The following is a 17,398-nucleotide window of genomic DNA, read 5'->3' on the forward strand; positions in this document are numbered from 1 at the left end:
GAAAGCGCTCACTGAGCAATGAGGAGGTTGGGAGTAAGAAGATGAGGATGTCGGTTGATGATAATGTGGCGGGGCTGTCGGAACAGCCCTGCGAGAATCAATGAAGGTGATAGCTTGGAACTGCCGGGGGTTGGGGAACGGCCCGACAGTTGGTGGCCTTTTGGATATCCAAAAGGTGGAAGACCCTGACATTTTGTTTCTCTCTGAAACAAAGATGGATCGGCGTAGGATTGAGGGCTTGCGGTGGAGCCTGGGTATGGCGAATTTGGTGGTGAAAGATTGCGAGGGGAAGAGTGGTGGGCTTGCAATTTTTTGGAAAAAGGAGATTAATTTCCAACTTCGTGCAATGTCTCGACTGTACTTGGATGGGGATGTGGTAGAAGAAGATGGTTTTGTTTGGAGGTTTACTGGGTTCTATGGAGAACCAAGAACGGAGAGAAAAGAAGTGTCATGGAGGGCGCTGCGGGCGCTGAATGCAGCAAGGAGACACCCGTGGTTGTGTATGGGTGATTTCAACGAGATTCTGGTAGGGCATGAGAAGGAAGGTGGTGTGGCGCGCCCATAGATTTGCATGGACCGCTTTAGGGAAGTTTTGGAGGAATGCTCTCTGGACGACTTGGGGTTCGCTGGTGATCCTTTCACCTGGCGAAATCACAGCCATACGGATGCTCATTATATCCGTGAGCGTCTTGATCGAGCTGTGGCTGATGCTACTTGGTGAACACGCTTCCCAAATTTCTTGGTGAGAAATGGGGACCCTCGGCACTCTGATCACCGTCCGGTGATTGTGACCATTGAGGAGGAAGTGGTGCGCAGTGGCAGGGGGAGTGGCCCAGTTTTTCGGTTCGAAGCTGGGTGGGTGCAGGAGGAGAACTGTGCAGCGATAGTCGAGAATGCTTGGAATTTCTCGATGAACACACGAACGGGTGTGGTGGCTGATGCAGTGAAAGATGTAGCGGGTGATTTATGGGACTGGAGCAAGAATATTCTGGGCGATCTGGAGAAAAGGATCAAGCATGTCAAGCGCCAGCTGGAGGTGTGTAGGCGTCGTGTTATATCCTCAGAGATGATCGCGCGGGAGCAGATCCTGAAGTACAAACTGGAGAAACTAGAGGAGCAACGTGATATGTATTGGAGACAAAGAGCGAAAGTGCATTGGCTGCAGAATGGTGATCGCAACACCAGTTTTTTCCACCGGCATGCTTCTGAAAGGCGACGGCGGAGCCGGATAAATAAGTTGGTCAATGATGATGGTGATGTTGTGACGGATGTGGTAGGTATTCATGAATTTGTGACTAATTATTATAAGTCTTTGTTCACTTCCCATGCAGGGGATATATATGATGAATTAATACAGCAGGTCTCAGCAAAAGTTACGAGAGAAATGAATAGCTCTCTATTGGGGGAGTATTCTGATGAGGAAATCAAACATGCTCTGGATAGTATGGGGGATCTAAAAGCTCATGGCACTGATGGTATGCCTGCTTTGTTTTATAAGAAGTATTGGGAGACGGTGGGTGCCGATATCATCAGAGAAGTGAGGGCTTTTCTTGGGGGTGGAGAAATGCCGAGGGGTTGGAATGACACCGTTGTAGTCCTAATACCAAAGGTTCCTAACCCAGAACATTTGAAAGATCTACGGCCAATAAGCTTGTGTAATGTGGTGTACAAGGTTGCATCCAAAGTCTTGGCAAATCAGCTGAAGGTGATTCTTCCTGATATTATTTCTCTGAACCAGAGTGCTTTCGTCCCCGGCCGAATGATAACAGACAATGTTTTGCTTGCTTATGAGCTTACTCACCATTTGTAGAATAAGAAAAAGGGTGTACAAGGGCTTGCTGCTCTGAAACTGGATATGAGTAAGGCCTATGACCGTGTCGAGTGGGAGTTTTTGAGGAGAATGATGTGCAAATTGGGCTTCCATCAGCGGTGGGTGGATGTGGTGATGCAATGTGTGACAACTGTGACCTATCGGATCAAAGTGAACGGTGAGCATACGGAACAAATAGTACCTGAGAGAGGATTGCGGCAAGGTGACCCTCTTTCACCGTATCTCTTCTTAATCTGTGCTGAAGCTTTTTCATGTCTCCTGAACGCAGCTGAGGCAAGAGGTGAGTTGACTGGAGTCAAAATAAGTCGGGGTGCGCCGAGTATGACCATCTATTGTTTGCAGATGATTCACTGTTACTCTTCCAAATTAATGATCAGAGTGCAGGACTTTTGCAAAATGTGCTTTCACTGTATGAGAACTGCTCGGGGCAGTTGGTAAATAAGGAAAAGTCTTCAGTCATGTTCAGTAAAAACACTAGTGATGAGATTAAATCTGCATTCATGCTCTCGTTGGATCTTGCTGCTGAAACGCAGAATAAAAAGTACCTGGGTCTCCCGGTTTTCATTGGGAATTCCAAGGTTAAAACCTTCTCATTTTTGAAGGATAGAGTGTGGAAGAGGATCCGGGGATGGAAGGAGAAACTGCTATCTAAAGCTGGGAAGGAGGTTCTTATAAAAGCAGTGGCTCAAGCAATACCATCATATGCCATGTCTTGTTTTGATATCACAAAGACTCTGTGTGATCAGATTGGGGCCATGACATGTCGCTACTGGTGGTCAGTCCAGGATAAAGAGAACAAAATGCACTGGTTATCATGGGAGCAGCTGTGTAAGCGTAAGCAAAAGGGAGGGCTTGGATACAGAGATTTACACCTCTTCAATTTGGCTATGCTAGCTAGACAGGGGTGGCGTCTTATAATGGAGCCAAACTTGTTATGTGCACAGGTTCTGAGGGCTAAATATTTTCAGAATGGAGATCCGTTGACAGCTAGTGAGAAGCCTAGTATTTCCTATACATGGAGGAGTATTCTGCGCGGTCTGCAAGCGTTGAAAATAGGGCTGATTTGGAGGGTCGGTGATGGCTCAAGCATCAACATTTGGAGTGATGCATGGATTCCAAATGGAGTTTTACGACGACCAGTTACGCCTAGGGGAAGAATAGTTTACAATAAAGTGTCTGATCTCATTGATCCACACTCTGGAACCTGGGATGAGGAACTTATTAAGGAGATCTTTTGGGAGGAGGACGTTAAACACATACTATCCATTCCCATCAAGCATGGAAGGGAAGACACTCTAGCTTGGCACTTTGACAACAAAGGTATTTTTTCTGTCAAGTCGGCCTATCACGGTCTGGAGGACGCCAAGGAAAGGGATCAAATAAGACAAACAGGTAGCTCAAGCTCTAGTGTTGAAAGGGAGCAGGATGTTCGCTGGCATCAGTTGTGGAAGTTAGCCTGTCCACCGAAGGTGAAGCTTTTTCTGTGGAGATTGGGGCACAACAGCTTACCTTTGCACATGAACATTTTGAGAAGAGGTATGGAGATAGATACCAGGTGCCCAGTGTGCTGGCGTTTAGATGAGGATGGTGGCCACTGTTTCTTGAAGTGTAAGATGGTCAAAAAGTTATGGAGGCATATGAATTTGGAGCATATACGTATCCAACTATTGTCACTAAACAGTGTAGTGGAGGTTTTAATGTGCGTCCTTGCTCTGAACGATAGCCAGAAATTCCCTGTCATTGGTCTATTGTGGGCATGGTGGAATGCCTGGAACAAATGCAATGTGGGAGAACAGATGAAAAATGTCGATTCAGTCAGCTTCAGTGCACATGAGATTATTGCTAGTTGTGGTAAAAAAACAAACTAGGCCAAGTCCAGAGGCTATACCTGAACGAAAGTGTTGGCAACCACCACCAGTTGACTTTCTAAAGGTGAACTTTGATGGCGCTTTCAGGGCAGTGGAAAAGGATGGAGCATGGGGTTTCATTATTAGGGACAGTGATGGTCAGGCAGTCGTGGCAGGATCAGGCCGGCTATCTGCAGTTCCTGATGCTATCTCGGCAGCACTGGAGGCGGCCATGAACCGTGGAATATCTCGAGTGATTATTGAAACAGACTCGACGAATCTGGTTTCGGCTCTTCGCGGCAATGCTTATGATCAAGCACCTGGTGGAGTCATCTTTAGTGAAGCGCGGGGTGTTTTAGAGATGCATTTTGATCATGTTATTTTTTCTGCTATTCCTAGAACTTGTAATCAAGCGGCACATGAGCTCGCTCGTTTTGGTCTTAGTCGGGACCCGGACCTCCCAAGTGTGTGGGAGGATCCCCTCCCTGGTTTTGTAACGACTTTGGTGGATCGCGATCGCGCTGATCCTGGTTTTGCTTAATTAAAGAGCGAGTTGACTATAAAAAAATGATTTATAACCCAAAAATTTTACACATGTCACATCAAAGGAAATTTTGCTATTTAAGAGTATTAAATAAATTCTGTTTATAAAACTTTTTACACAGATAAATTGTAAATCGCGAGACGAATCTAATAAGCCTATCTAATCTATAATTTGCAACAATAATGCTATAGTAACCATCTGCTAATTATAGATTAATATACATCACTAGATTCGTCTCACGATTTACAACTCATCCGTACAAAAAGTTATATGAACATATTTTATTTAATACATCTAAATGGTAAGATTGACTTTCAAAAAAAAATTAAGAAGGAACTAAACACAAGCGTCTTACATTATCAAAGTCATCTCATCCCACCACCATATGCAGCTGGCCTGCTGCTCCGATCTGCACCAGCACATGCTTCTGGCCTGCTGCTCCGATCTGCATGCCAGTCTTATTTGAAGGAAGGCGAAGGAAGGCGTTGTTCTGAACAGACGCCAGTGAAAGCAGCGCCAATCTTGGGAATTATCAAAGCCCTCCCATCCCACCAGCACATGCTGCTGGCCTGCTGCTCTCCGATCTGATCGGACTTCCCACTTTAAGGGCAGAAGGCAGAGGCCCTCCCCACCCGGCTGCTGGCTGCCGGCCTCCCCCAATCCCGCTGCGCTCCTCAAGCCGCGCCCGTGTCAAGGTACCACTACAGCTTTGGCTGAGGGATGGAGCCCTTTGTTTCGGTCAGCGACCCACCTCTGGTGCCACGGCCAGCCGGCAGGTAAGGACACTCTCTGCATTGTTCTCGACTACCCGTTTGTTTACGAGGCACCAAAGTTAGTCCCGTTACATTAAATAAGAATCTTGCTATTTATAATAAGGTATTATCCGCTGATTGGAAAGGTACCAGATACCGGAAGGTATTTTTTCTATTTTGGTAAGGTAACAGGAGACATTGAGAGGTATCGAGAGATATATTTTTTCTATTTTGATATGAGTTCTACCTATTTTGGTAACGATTAATACTTTTTTCTATGTACCTCTTATGTCTCCGCCATCGATTTTAGTTTGATGGACGATCCTCATTTATTTCAACCATTATAAAATTTGTCATTTATAATTATAAAACAAAATTTGTTTATAATTTTTTTTCACATATGGGTGCTAATTCGCGACACGAATTTAGCGAGCCTAATTAATTCATGATTTGCAATAGTGGTGCTACAGTAACAATTTGCTCATCATAGATAAATATATCTCATTAGATTCATCTCACGAATTAGTTTAGGGGTCTGCAATTAGTTTTGTAATTAAACTTTATTAATACTTATAAAACAAAATTCTTTTGAGGCGACAAAGCTTTTAGTCCTCCGGAACCAAACGTGCTACTGTTCTGTTGATGTAACTGGCTAACTGCCATGATTTGCTCACGTAATTCCGGGGATAGATTTGTAAATAAAATTTTTGTTATACAACTCTAAATGCTTATATGACTTTAATTGCATTTGATGCACAAATCTAATATCTATAATATTGAAGTATTTTCATCGACATGTAAGCTATAGTTAATTCATCTGAATGTCAGATTGATCCACATCGTTATAACCTGACCTACCAATATAGAAGATACAAGTCGTTCTACATTTCTATCAACTAGTGAGAGGCTTTTGAGTATTTCTCCTTTTTAGGATCAATAGGAGAATTTCTAACTTCAGAGTCTCGCCTATATTGGCTTTATATATGCACTCCCAATCATAGAGTCCAACTTCTTTCTATATTTATCCAACAATTTGGAGAGATCAGAATTATTATCTCCTTACTGTGTAAAATAGAGTTTGCGTCATTGCATGGATAAGGTTCTTGTGGCTGATAAAGGGAGAGAGAAATCAAGGTTGCGTATATAACATTGCGCATATACCGTACCGTTGAGCTGAAACTGTATACTCATTTGTCGCCCCCCTTGATTGGCTGTCTGCTCTTTACCGTGGGGTAGTCTGTCTTTGCTTTATAATTTACCGCAAAAGTTTCTTGTAGTTTGCTGTCCAAAAAAAGTAGATTGTTTGATCTTCTTGCTTGCTCAATTGAATTGCTTTCAATGAACCACTATCTAGCATTATCATATTATTTTTCATTACTTTTTGTCTTTCTTGACTGATCTATACAAAATATTAGGCAGTCTTTAATTTAGTTTCTTCTTTTATCCAATTTGTCGACAAGTATGACTTGCATGTGAAATAATCTATTTTGCAACATTGATGATTCAACTGTGAGCTGAGCAAAAGAATTTGGTCAGGGAAATGGTGCTGATCGCAACAAATGTCTGCGATTACAAGGAGCTCGCGAAGCAGAAGTTACCAAGGATGGTTTATGATTACTATGCCTTGGGTGCAGAGGACCAACACACAGTTAGGGAGAACATGGAAGCATTCTCCAGAATTCAGTAAGTTATATTCCAATTGATATATTGTAGTTACATCTGATGAATTGGATATAATTATGGTAAAGACTTCTCTATAGCCGGCCGTACAGAGAGACTATAATACGGCCATCATGTGCCTTGCTATGCTTTGTGAGCACCATGTGCGGTGACTCTGACTCTCTTCCACACTAACATACTTATGTAGAGACAAGTACAATTACGTGATACATCACATGCAATGTGGTTTCAAAATTTAAAAATAAGTATCCAAGTCAAAATCCGATTAGACCCCATGTGTTCCTCTCAACGATACATTCAAAATAAGACCCCACTAGCATATGTTTAGATGACAATTTCTTAATGGTAGAAAATGTTTTATCTTTGGTCTAATCTGCTTATTATTGTTCAAAAATATGCTCATGTGTTTCTTAAAGGTTGCTTATTATAAGTTGGTTGGGAAACTGAGTTCGATTATAGATAATGATGTCCATGATGTAAAGAGAGCACTGATGATATGAAGCCTTTTATAAGATGATCGGATAATTAGGTAGAATGACTGATTTTTTTTGTCAAAGAGGTAGGCAATGGTGCAAATGGATCCTAAATCCAGTATATTTGTCGGTGTCCAGACCCGGCGGCCCGGCACCAACTAGTGAAGATGTTGCGTGGTCCCTAACTCTAGAAGGTTGATGCAAGAGGCAACACAGTAACGCACTGATTTATCCTGATTCCGGCCACGGGGCCGTACGTCCAGCAGGGGTGTGCGAGTGCACTGTATTATCTTGCACCGAAGTGCCTGTAGTAGGGGGTTACAAGCGAGGCGAGGGAGGGAGGGAAGCTCCCAAGTCTCTGCTAGTGATTGAGATGAGTGCCAATATCAGGTGAGTGAGCGAGTGAAGCTAAAGGAGTTGGTCGTGAACCCGTCTGAGAAGGAGCCCGCCTCCCCTTTTTATAGACACAAGGAGGGGTGGGGTACATGTACGGGGAGATCAGAAGTCGTTGTCTTCTCCCCGATTCGGGGGTGTGCAGTGGTCGGTTACTGTTGAAAGTATATTGTGGTGCACTGGAGGGCATGGCGCCGGGCGTGGCGGTTGTCCTGGGGCGATGTCCCGATCTCGTAGAGATCGTGCCGGCGTCCTTGTGGCTCTTGCTTGCGTCATGGCGTCTTCTGTTGAGGGTACCGTCCTCCACGCCTGTCGTGGCAGAGCGCCGAGGGTCCTGTAGGCAGGGGTCTTGCTCCGGTCAAGGCCCGGGCAGCGTTCGAGGGTTGCGCCCATGCCAGTCGAGGGTTCTGCAGCAGAGAAACTACGAGGAGTAGGCAGCACAGCGGCAGGAGCAGTGCCGGGCACGTCTGCACAGGGCGTCGCAGGTTCCCACAGTGTCAAAATAGTGCAGGGAGTGGTGGAACAGTGACCGGAGTTGGCGGACGGGACTCCGGTCACAACTATTGTTCGGTATGGTGGCCTGACGCTGCCTGACTCCGCACTCCGCGGTGGAGTGGTTGGCAGTTAATGCCTTTGTCAGACGGGCCGGTGAGCAGATGTGTTGTTAGTTTCATCCGCCGAGGGGTAGCCTCGAGCGAGACGGAGTTAGCTTGCTTTCCCGAGGGTAGGTTCGCTACCCTCAAGCGAGGTGGAGATGCGGTGCGCTGTCGAGGGCCTCGGAGGGGAGGCATCGAGCGAAGCGGAGATTGCTCTACGGATTCGAGGGGGGACCGGATGGGCCGTACCGCGAAGTCGGTCCGTGGGCTGAATGAGGATTGGGCCCCTTGGGGACCTGGAGAGAATTTGGGCGATGTGGACCCGATTACCTAATTGCGTTTTGTGTTTTTGAGGGCGGTTTAGTCCCTGGATTAGGATGTCCCTAATTATGGTACCCGATAATATTGTTTAGAAAATATAAACATTTGAAGATGATTCGATCTCTTTTTTCATGCGTTCACACTTGTCCTATCATCCCATGCATACATGCACAATTCTCTACTCTATGGCTAAAAGTGCAAAAAGTACATGTCTAGGCAGCAATGCTTTCTAATTACCGTAAAGGAAGGTGAAAATACGACCGGCCGTACATTAGGTAGACCCTTAATTAAAAGGTAAAGAGATAATTAAAAGGGTATTTCAGCCACTGCATGTCTAGTTTTTCCCATTGGCAACTCATCATGTCCGGTCCTGAGAATTTGGAGGCCTGGGGCAAGAGATTAGAATTGGGAGCCTCTAAAGAATAGTGATAATAATAATAGCAATAATAATTATATAAATTTGCCAATAAACTAGATGCATCCAAAATATCTTAATGTTAAAAATTTGTACATATTAGTATTATATGACATTACCGTAAACATATCTTCTAGCAATTCTATATGTGCAAAGTCATCAAAAAAAGGTACAAATCAATATCACCTGTATATTTCTTGAAGCTTGAAAATTAAAAACAAATATCAATTGAAACTTGAAACCTAGTGTAGGCGAGAGTGTTTGAAAATTGCTAGACTTCCTGTGTTCAAAAATCACGCACAGACCAGGCACATCACAGTTGTGAAGTCACAGCGGCTGCGGTGGCATAGTTCTTGCACGGAACATTAGAGGTGTGGAGCCTTTAGTGTGGCCACGTGGATGTGGATTGTGTAATCTCTAATGCGGCTACTAATCAATGTCAAGTAGTTACATCACAAGAAATAATGAGAAGGCATAACGCAACACACATAGTCGAAGGAAGTCGCTAGTCACGAGAAATCTCGCGTGACGGTCGTTTCATTTAGAGCAAGTATTATAGCAGTATAGGCGGGCTAAGTGGAATACCACATCATATATGTGCTGAGTTGGAGAGGAGAGAAGCATAGAGAAGAGAAGTGTGCTAAAAGTTTACAGTCTGCTCTCAGCCCTCAGCCGGCTGTAACACACTTAACACAATAAACTTGGTGAAAGAATAAAAAAAATAAAACAAATATTAGTGGTGCGGTCCACCTATACATTCAACTATTATATGAATTGACTATTAGATAGTCTTGAAATAATATGGCAACAACATATAACGACAGGTGCCTAAATTATTAATCTTCGCTTACTCATCTGCATAGTGTTATAGTTATATCTACATAGTATAATAGTATAGTATTACCTGGGCCCTGAACCACGCCCCCCACCCCCCGGGGCCGGCCCTGCAACTCATCTCATCCGTCTTGTGCATGCCATGCCCGGCGCGCGCGTGATCCCGCAGCGCTCACGTCTTCTGGAGCCTGGAGGTCGGACCGGGCCCGCTGCCACGCACTACGTGCCGCCTCAGCTCCTCGGTGTGTCCTTCTCGCTGCCGACGGCAGCGGCCGTCTCAGTAGCGCCATTGGAGGCTGCTGTGGTGAAGGTTGAGCTGATCGAGAGCTGCAGCATCGTCTTCTCTGTCGCACGCCGCGTGGGGTTCTTGGGATGGCGCCAGTTGTGATGGTGGACGGATAGAGCGGTGGAGCTCGATTGGCACGCGCCACTTGCCGGGGACGTGCGTTGTGGTGGAGCTGCTGGGCGGCAGGCACGGTGCGGCTCCACCATCAAGTGCCTACGTCGGAGCGTCGAGCCGCTCCACTGTTGAGCTTGAGCAGCCGCCGCTGCCGCTCAAGCAGCCTTTTCATGGATCAGATAATGTATACACGAATTTACCAATTTACCCTCCACTGGATTTAAAAATTTATATTAAAATAGGTACTAGTCCCTCCATATTTGGTACCGGTCCTACCAAATTGGTACTTATTAGTACCTTTTCCATGGTACCTCCTATGTTTTGACCGTTCGATGTCGCTTGATGGACTTCTCTTCATTTATTTCAACCATTGTAAAATTCCTCTTAAAAAGTAGAGTTATGTGAAGCAGAAGATTTTAGGTAGGCAGGTATGCTAGATCATATTATTTGGAAACTTCTCTATCTTTTAACTTATCTTTCCAATAATATGTTTTTTTCTCGAACATGCAGGAGTCAAGAGATCTGTGTACCGGTGGTTGACTTAGCACTAACAAGAAACAATTTGAATTTATTTCTCAATCTAGTAAAATGGTTCTAACCCTGTTTTGAGTACAAGTGAATTAAGAAAGATTGGACTTAAGTTGGATTGTGCTTGGTATGACAAACACAAAGCACTGCTGGTGAATAAATTCCAGTGAAGAACAAGAACTGATATAAGCCGTGTGAAATGTGTTAAGACGTCCTAGACCACATGCATATATAGCATCATTTAACATGCTTGTGCAATCCACTGTCGTACATCTTAATTCTTGATTAAAGCCCTGAATTTTGATGATTTAAATTGGTGACATTTGAATATCATGTTTCCCATGACTTCAAAATTTTGATTGCAAGATTTACGTTTTCTTAGTTTTTTATACTAAATTGGAAAAGAGAAATATGTACATTGTACAAGGCCATAAGCCTAAAAACATATCCTAGCTAAACAAGAGAATTAGGAAAAGTTACATAGCCACTGCTCAAGCTCCAGTTTTAAGGAAGGTTTAGCCTGTGAATAATTAGAGTAAACTCCTCCTTAAAAGGACCATCTTTTCAGTTTTATTAGGTTGTGCAGTTATAAGATTAATGGATACATGCAGCTTTTTACCGTCAAGAATTCTTGTTAAATTGTATCCAAACCTAGTTTGGAAAACAAAACAGTAAATATTATACTCGAAATGTAAATCATATTGATCATTCCTAATCTTCTCAAATACCTCACTATGTTTTTATTTTAATGAATGACATTAGGTTTCGACCAAGGGTGCTGATTGATGTGTCTCACATTGACATGTCCACGAGTGTCTTAGGCTACAACATTTCCATGCCTATCATGGTTGCCCCTACGGCCCTGCACAAAATGGCCCACCCTGAAGGTATTAGCTTTCTTTCAATTCGTTTTGTTTTCCTTTAGACATATTTCATAGCAATTTCCCTTTATGGACGTTTATCTGAAACGCAGGAGAGCTTGCTTCTGCTAGGGCTTATTAGATTTCTTTCAATTCATTTTGTTTTCCTTTTGGCATATTTCATACCAATTTCCCTTTATGGGCGTTCATCCGCAATGCAGGAGAGCTTGCTTCTGCTAGGGCTGCAGCTTCTGTAGGAACTATAACGGTTTGAAAGATCATATTAATTTTTTTAATGTAATTGCTATCTAATAAACCCAACATGTGGCTTATAACTGGTCATATTTTCAGACGTTGTCTTCCTGGTCATCCTATAGTATTGAAGAAGTTAATTCGGCAGGACCTGGAACCCGTTTCTTCCAACTTTCAGTATTCAACCCATACCCTATATACACTCTTAACTTCTAGGCCAAGCATGGTATAATGTTGCCTTACTGTAACACCTCAGGTATTAATCATTTGTAATTAAGGCTAAGTACAATCATTAGTTATAAAACCATACGGCAAAACTTCACAAAACCAAAGTTTGGGTCTCAGCTCAGCCGGACCGGTCTGACCGGTCGAGACAACCGGTCGGACCGGTTGAACTGGGTTTCAACCGTTTTTGGGCCCCACATCATTTAAATCACTCACTCTCTCTCTCTCCCAACAACTCACTCATCCTCACCACCCCGTGCTCAGCTTGCCCCTTCCGAGCTCTCCCTCCCTCCAAGCCCCAAATCCGCCAATCCACCCTTTCCACTTGATTTCAAGTCCAAGGAAGGATCAAATCGGCGTGGTGGGTCACTCTCTCCACGATTTCCTCCCTGGGGTGGTCGGGATTCAAGTTCTTGTGCACAAAGGAGCTCACTCAAGGTATATACACTTGTGTCGGCCGATCTCTTTTCCTAGGGGGTTCTAGGTGATTTCCTCTTGTCAAAAGCATTCACATGTACCCCTGAACTAGTTCCTAGAAAGGGTTTGGAGTTGGTGGGCGATTTTCGCCGCACCAAGGAATCCTAGGTTTTGGTCTGGGTAGGACTGGTCTGACCGGTAGGGGTCCGGACAGTCTGGCCATGTGTTCGGATACTCCGGATTTGTGGTAGTCTGGACATTCCGGGTTTAGGTCCGGATTCTCCGGACTTGGGAGTCCGGATACTCCGAGAATACGTTCGGATACTCCGGATTTCTGGTCTCGAGTCACACACCGGCCAGACCGGTCTGACCGGTTTGGTATACCGGTCTGACCGATGCTAGCAGGGCTGAGAGGGTTCAATTAGGGTTAGTTGGCTCAATTGGTTAGAAATTAATTTGGTTGTTGATTACTTGTAATTTTTGCAAGTCATGCATGCATTCTCTCATATCATATGCATATGCACACGTGTAGCAGCCGCGGCGGAGGAGGTTGTGTACGAGGTGGTTGCGGGGCCACAGAGCCGCAGGGGCTAGCCCTGCAGTAGGAGGATCGTAGGGAGTCGGCCCAAGGCCCATCTCACCCTAGCACTAAGCCGCAGACTCAAGGCAAGCCCCGGTGCACATCCTATTATTTTAAATTATGACACCTATATATGTCTCTATTACTTGTGCATTAGGTTTAGGAATTGTTTGGAACCCTAGTTGCATGATCCCTAGGTTCCCTTGAGTTATACTAGTATGTATAGGACGATAGAAGTGCTATGCTTAATGGTTCCCGGTAGAAGACGAGTGATCTCTGGTCACTCGCGAGAAATAGGATGATTAGAAGTTGAGTAATTTCTAATTACTCACGAGATATATAATATTTTATAATCCAGTTCCGAGTTGTTGAACTTGATATAAATGGAAGCTTGAGACTAGACGGGAAGTGGGGATGATATATAGGTATGGCAGCAGGATAGGGTTCCTGGGTGTCTTAGTCCCGTCTATGTCGGTTAAGGACCGTACCGTTGTTGGCTCTGCTGATCATGTTTGAATTGTAATAACCGCATACCGGGAGTAGGAGGTAGTCGAAACCGGTAAGCCGAGTACTGCCTTACTTCGAAAGTACAGAAATCCGCACCCAACTCCTGGGGTAGTCGAGTAGTCGCGGAGAAATGGGGATGCATTGTTTACTTTTGGTGGTCTCACGTTGAGCTCGGCTGACCATATGTCGTTGGGCTGGGTCATGTACTTCGAGGCGGGGAGGGGAATGGTTGGCATGTATAGTCCGATGGGGCAAATACTTGCCGGTTGGTTAGGTCCACCTTGCAAGGTTAAATCGGATCGATTCACCGTCAGTCGCACTCGGATATGAGCACCTTGATCACCGAGTCACATCGTAGTCCATGATAGAATGATAATTATACATATATGATGTTGAACACATTGAATTATTATTGATTGCACCACCATATTTGTTATAGTTGGTTAGTGCAAATATTAGATTAGAGTTAATTTATATATAGAATTTGGGGCTAAAATAATGAAAGTAAGGAATTACTTTAGTTGCCTTTCTGCAAAATAACCACCAGCCAAAAGCCTTGCATTTCTAGGTATGTGGGCTAAGTTATACCCACTGGTCAGGTAAGTCTTGCTGAGTATTAGATGCTCAGAGTTTGTTGCTACCCAAATTATTTCATGACCCCAGGACGTCGACTTCTGCCCCTGTTGTGTCAAGTTCATCCGCCGGGATGCAGAGGGGTGGCAGGTCGTGGAGCGAGACCCTTAGGTTAGGGAGTCGGCGGGTTGCACACTTGAGGGCTAAGTGTGCAGCCCTCTGTTTTTGCCGGACCGGTCTGTGTACCGGTCTGACCGGTGTTCGCGCAAGGTTTCCATGCAGACCGGTTTGACCGGTTGGAGGAACCGGTCTGACCGGTTGGGCAGAGGCAGCACACTCATGTAGTTGTAGGTCCTTTTTCCTTTGGAACTTGGTTATTTCCGCTGTAAAATTTGTAAACCATGTAATTTATGTTCATTATGTAAGCTATTGTGTATTTGAACTCGGTTTGTGAAAACTCTTGTATCCTAGTTTGTCACCTTGATATATTTTTAAGTCTTTGTCGTGCTTGTACCATCTGCGTCTGTCTTCGCGTGGGACTACCGGTATTATTTCGATTGGGCCGTGGGTTGAGAAAGGATCGCCAAATTAAGCCATTAAGTTAATGCGCCCGATGTGTTCAAATGACGGTCATTACGCTTAATTTAGAGTTTTAATTTGGCGGTTCCGTCACACTTACTGCTATGGTTCTTATCTTAAGGTATACAAGGACAGGAACTTAGTGCGACAGGTTATTGGAAGGGCTGAAAAGGCTAGCTACAAGGCAATTGTACTGACAGTTGATGTTCCATGGCTTGGCCGCAGAGAAGCTGATGTCAAGAACAGGTCCTGATCCATCAAATATGCTAAGTGTTTACACGTAAATATATTCATTTCACCAGGAGTTAGGCATCATAATTGTACATGCTTTTCAGGGAAAAATACATTCCATTTCGTCAGAAGTTCAGTATCTAAATTATGCATTCTTCTATATGCTACATTAGGTTCGCCTTACCTCCAAATGTGGTATTGAAGAACTTCGAAGGGGTAGATTTTGGCAACATAGAGAAGGTTGTCTAAAAAACTGAGCTGATCCGAATGTATGGAAAAATATTGATTTTTATTTTACTTTTCTCAATCCATGTTCTCGTATATATATGCTTCATCAGGTGAATGGTTCGGGCTTTGCTGCATCCTATGATGCTTGCCAGGTTGACCCCTCTCTTTCTTGGAAGGTATGATTTGCTGTGTGTTTTGTGAAAGACTTCAACAGAACAGTGGTACATTCCATGAATTTTTCAGTGAGTATAAAGTATTGTTGATCTTGACCGCATGGTGCAAAGCAGGATATCAAGTGGCTGCAGACAATCACTTCGCTGCCAATCTTAATGAAAAGAATCCTAACAGCAGAAGACAGTGAGTGCTTGCTTTCAGTGGCTTCTGTATCAGTATACACTTGATCTGAGCTGCACTCTCACGAAACATTTGCAAAACGGCAGCTCGACTCGCTATTGAATCTGGTGTTGCCGGTATCATCGTATCCAACCATGGTGGCCGCCAGCTAGACCATGCCCCTGCAACCATCAGCTGCCTAGAAGAGGTATGCTGTGCTAACCGCCCACATTACATTTTTTTCACTTTTTTTTCTGCTTAAAGAAGAAGGAAAATTCAGGTTGTCAGAGAAGCAAAGGGCCGCGTTCCTGTATTCCTCGACGGCGGCATCCGCCGTGGCACTGACGTGTTCAAGGCCTTGGCACTAGGAGCCTCGGGAGTTTTTGTAAGTCCACTGCTCGTGCTCCAGCATCTGATCGGTCGAATACTTACTCTGCATACATGTATATTCCTTGACCACGAATGACAAAACGCGCCTTGCTTGTTGTCTGTCAGATCGGCCGGCCGGTGCTGTAACAGGGGCATAGCTGGGAGGGGTGGCCCCCTTCCCAATTTTGTATTATAAATTTGAAATTTGATTAAATTTTTATAAAAATTAATATAGTTGGTCCCTCTAATAATGAAAAAAAAATAAATTCTTGGCTCCGCCCCCTAGTGCTGTTCGCCCTTGCGGTGGACGGCGAGGCCGGCGTGAGGAACACGCTGCAGATGCTGAAGAACGAGCTCGAGGTCGCCATGGCGTTGAGCGGCTGCACGTCGCTGAAGGAGATCACCCGGGGCCACGTCACCACCGAGGGCGACAGGATCCGTCGCTCTATGCTATAGTCTGAAACTCCCCGGGCCGCCGGTTGAACGCCATGGCGAGCATGGGTGTGTTACTGTTCTATACATGGATTCAGAAATTCAGTGTCCTGAGACACCTGCTGTTCTTGTTGCAACTTGTGATGGTTTGGATGTTGCACATCTGCATTCTCTTTCATACTGTATTTTTGTCAGAATAATGAGGTAGTAGAGATTTGAATTCTCGTTGCAAATTGTGATGATTTTCTCGCTGCCACGAATACAACCGCACTTTTTACTTTTTAACTCGTTTTATAAAAAAAATCACATTTGGGGACTTGAAAAAACAAATTGTGTCTTCGGACGCAGAGGGTCGGCGCCGTGACCTACGGCATCGAGATAACACGTCTCGACGCCATAAGTCATGGTGCCGAGTTTTACGAGCCGATTCAATGTGGCAGTCGACGTGAAAGCGATGTGGCACCACTTCAGCGCCATAGATCTTGACGCCGAGCTCGGCGCCACGGATCTCGACACCGAGGTTTTAACCTGTGTATTTTGGTATTTGAAATAGATAATTAGCACTGTTCTAGTTAAAATACAAATTGTATGCTCTAGCTCAGTCGGTGAAGATGCTAGCCTCCAAAAAAGTTAACTCCGTATCAATGTGCATCAACTCTCCAGGATCCATAAATGTAGACGGCCACTTTTCTTCCTTTTTGCATGCAGCCATCGTGAGAGAAAAAATAAAACAAGCGGAGTACAGGGCGGTGCATCGGAAGATTTATCCCCAAGGCAGGGCAGTAGAAAAAAAAATGCAAAACTAGAACTTGAACCTCGGAAGATTTATCCCCAAGGCAGGGCAGTAGAAAAAAAAATACAAAACTTGAACTTGAACCTGGGTCTGCAAGACAAAAACTAAGTGACTTAACCATTTGAACTTCATGGCAGATTCTAGTGATGAGTTTTATTTATATTATTTAGTAAGCTAATTTTTTTCGAAATGGGTTGACGGCAAGATTCACGGCACCGAGCTCGGCGCCATAGATCTTGACGCTAGCTCGGCATCAAGATCTGTGACGCCGAGGTGATGCCACATCGCATCCACGTCGACCGCCACGCTAGATCGGTTTGCAAAGCTCGGCGTCATGACTTATGGCTCCGAGACGTGTTATCTCAGCGCCGTAGGTCATGGCACCAACCCTCTGGGTCTAAAAAC

General features: G+C 44.6%; 1 protein-coding gene across 5 annotated transcripts; it reads left to right on the forward strand.

Moving 5' to 3' along the window:
• Positions 1 to 365: 365 nt before the first annotated feature.
• On the forward strand, positions 366 to 16,274 carry LOC120684053 (peroxisomal (S)-2-hydroxy-acid oxidase GLO2-like). 5 transcript variants are annotated; one of them, XM_039966153.1, is made up of 13 exons: positions 366 to 373; positions 6,511 to 6,657; positions 11,377 to 11,501; positions 11,696 to 11,742; positions 11,826 to 11,903; positions 14,729 to 14,853; positions 15,012 to 15,078; positions 15,177 to 15,242; positions 15,354 to 15,423; positions 15,507 to 15,607; positions 15,680 to 15,784; positions 15,895 to 15,914; positions 16,062 to 16,274. In XM_039966153.1, the coding sequence occupies exons 1-13, from the start codon at positions 366 to 368 to the stop codon at positions 16,222 to 16,224; spliced, it is 1,122 nt and encodes a 373-aa protein (XP_039822087.1). In that variant the 3' UTR covers positions 16,225 to 16,274. The 5 variants fall into 5 exon arrangements, with proteins under 5 accessions (XP_039822087.1, XP_039822084.1, XP_039822085.1 ...); XM_039966150.1 differs by lacking the exon at positions 366 to 373 and having other exon boundaries at positions 6,474 to 6,657; positions 15,012 to 15,081; positions 15,680 to 15,788; positions 15,895 to 15,906; positions 16,055 to 16,274; XM_039966151.1 differs by lacking the exon at positions 366 to 373 and having other exon boundaries at positions 6,474 to 6,657; positions 15,680 to 15,788; positions 15,895 to 15,906; positions 16,055 to 16,274.
• Positions 16,275 to 17,398: the final 1,124 nt, after the last annotated feature.

This window comes from Panicum virgatum, chromosome 7N (genome assembly GCF_016808335.1).
Source record: "Panicum virgatum strain AP13 chromosome 7N, P.virgatum_v5, whole genome shotgun sequence".
In the NCBI taxonomy this organism is placed as follows: Eukaryota; Viridiplantae; Streptophyta; class Magnoliopsida; order Poales; family Poaceae; genus Panicum; species Panicum virgatum.

Bases quoted from the DNA above. Each gene is read 5' to 3' on its own strand.
- LOC120684053 (XM_039966153.1), top strand. The intron at 15,608-15,679 runs GTATGCTGTGCT...AGGAAAATTCAG, and splicing joins CCATCAGCTGCCTAGAAGAG to GTTGTCAGAGAAGCAAAGGG. The intron at 15,785-15,894 runs GTAAGTCCACTG...GTTGTCTGTCAG, and splicing joins TAGGAGCCTCGGGAGTTTTT to ATCGGCCGGCCGGTGCTGTA.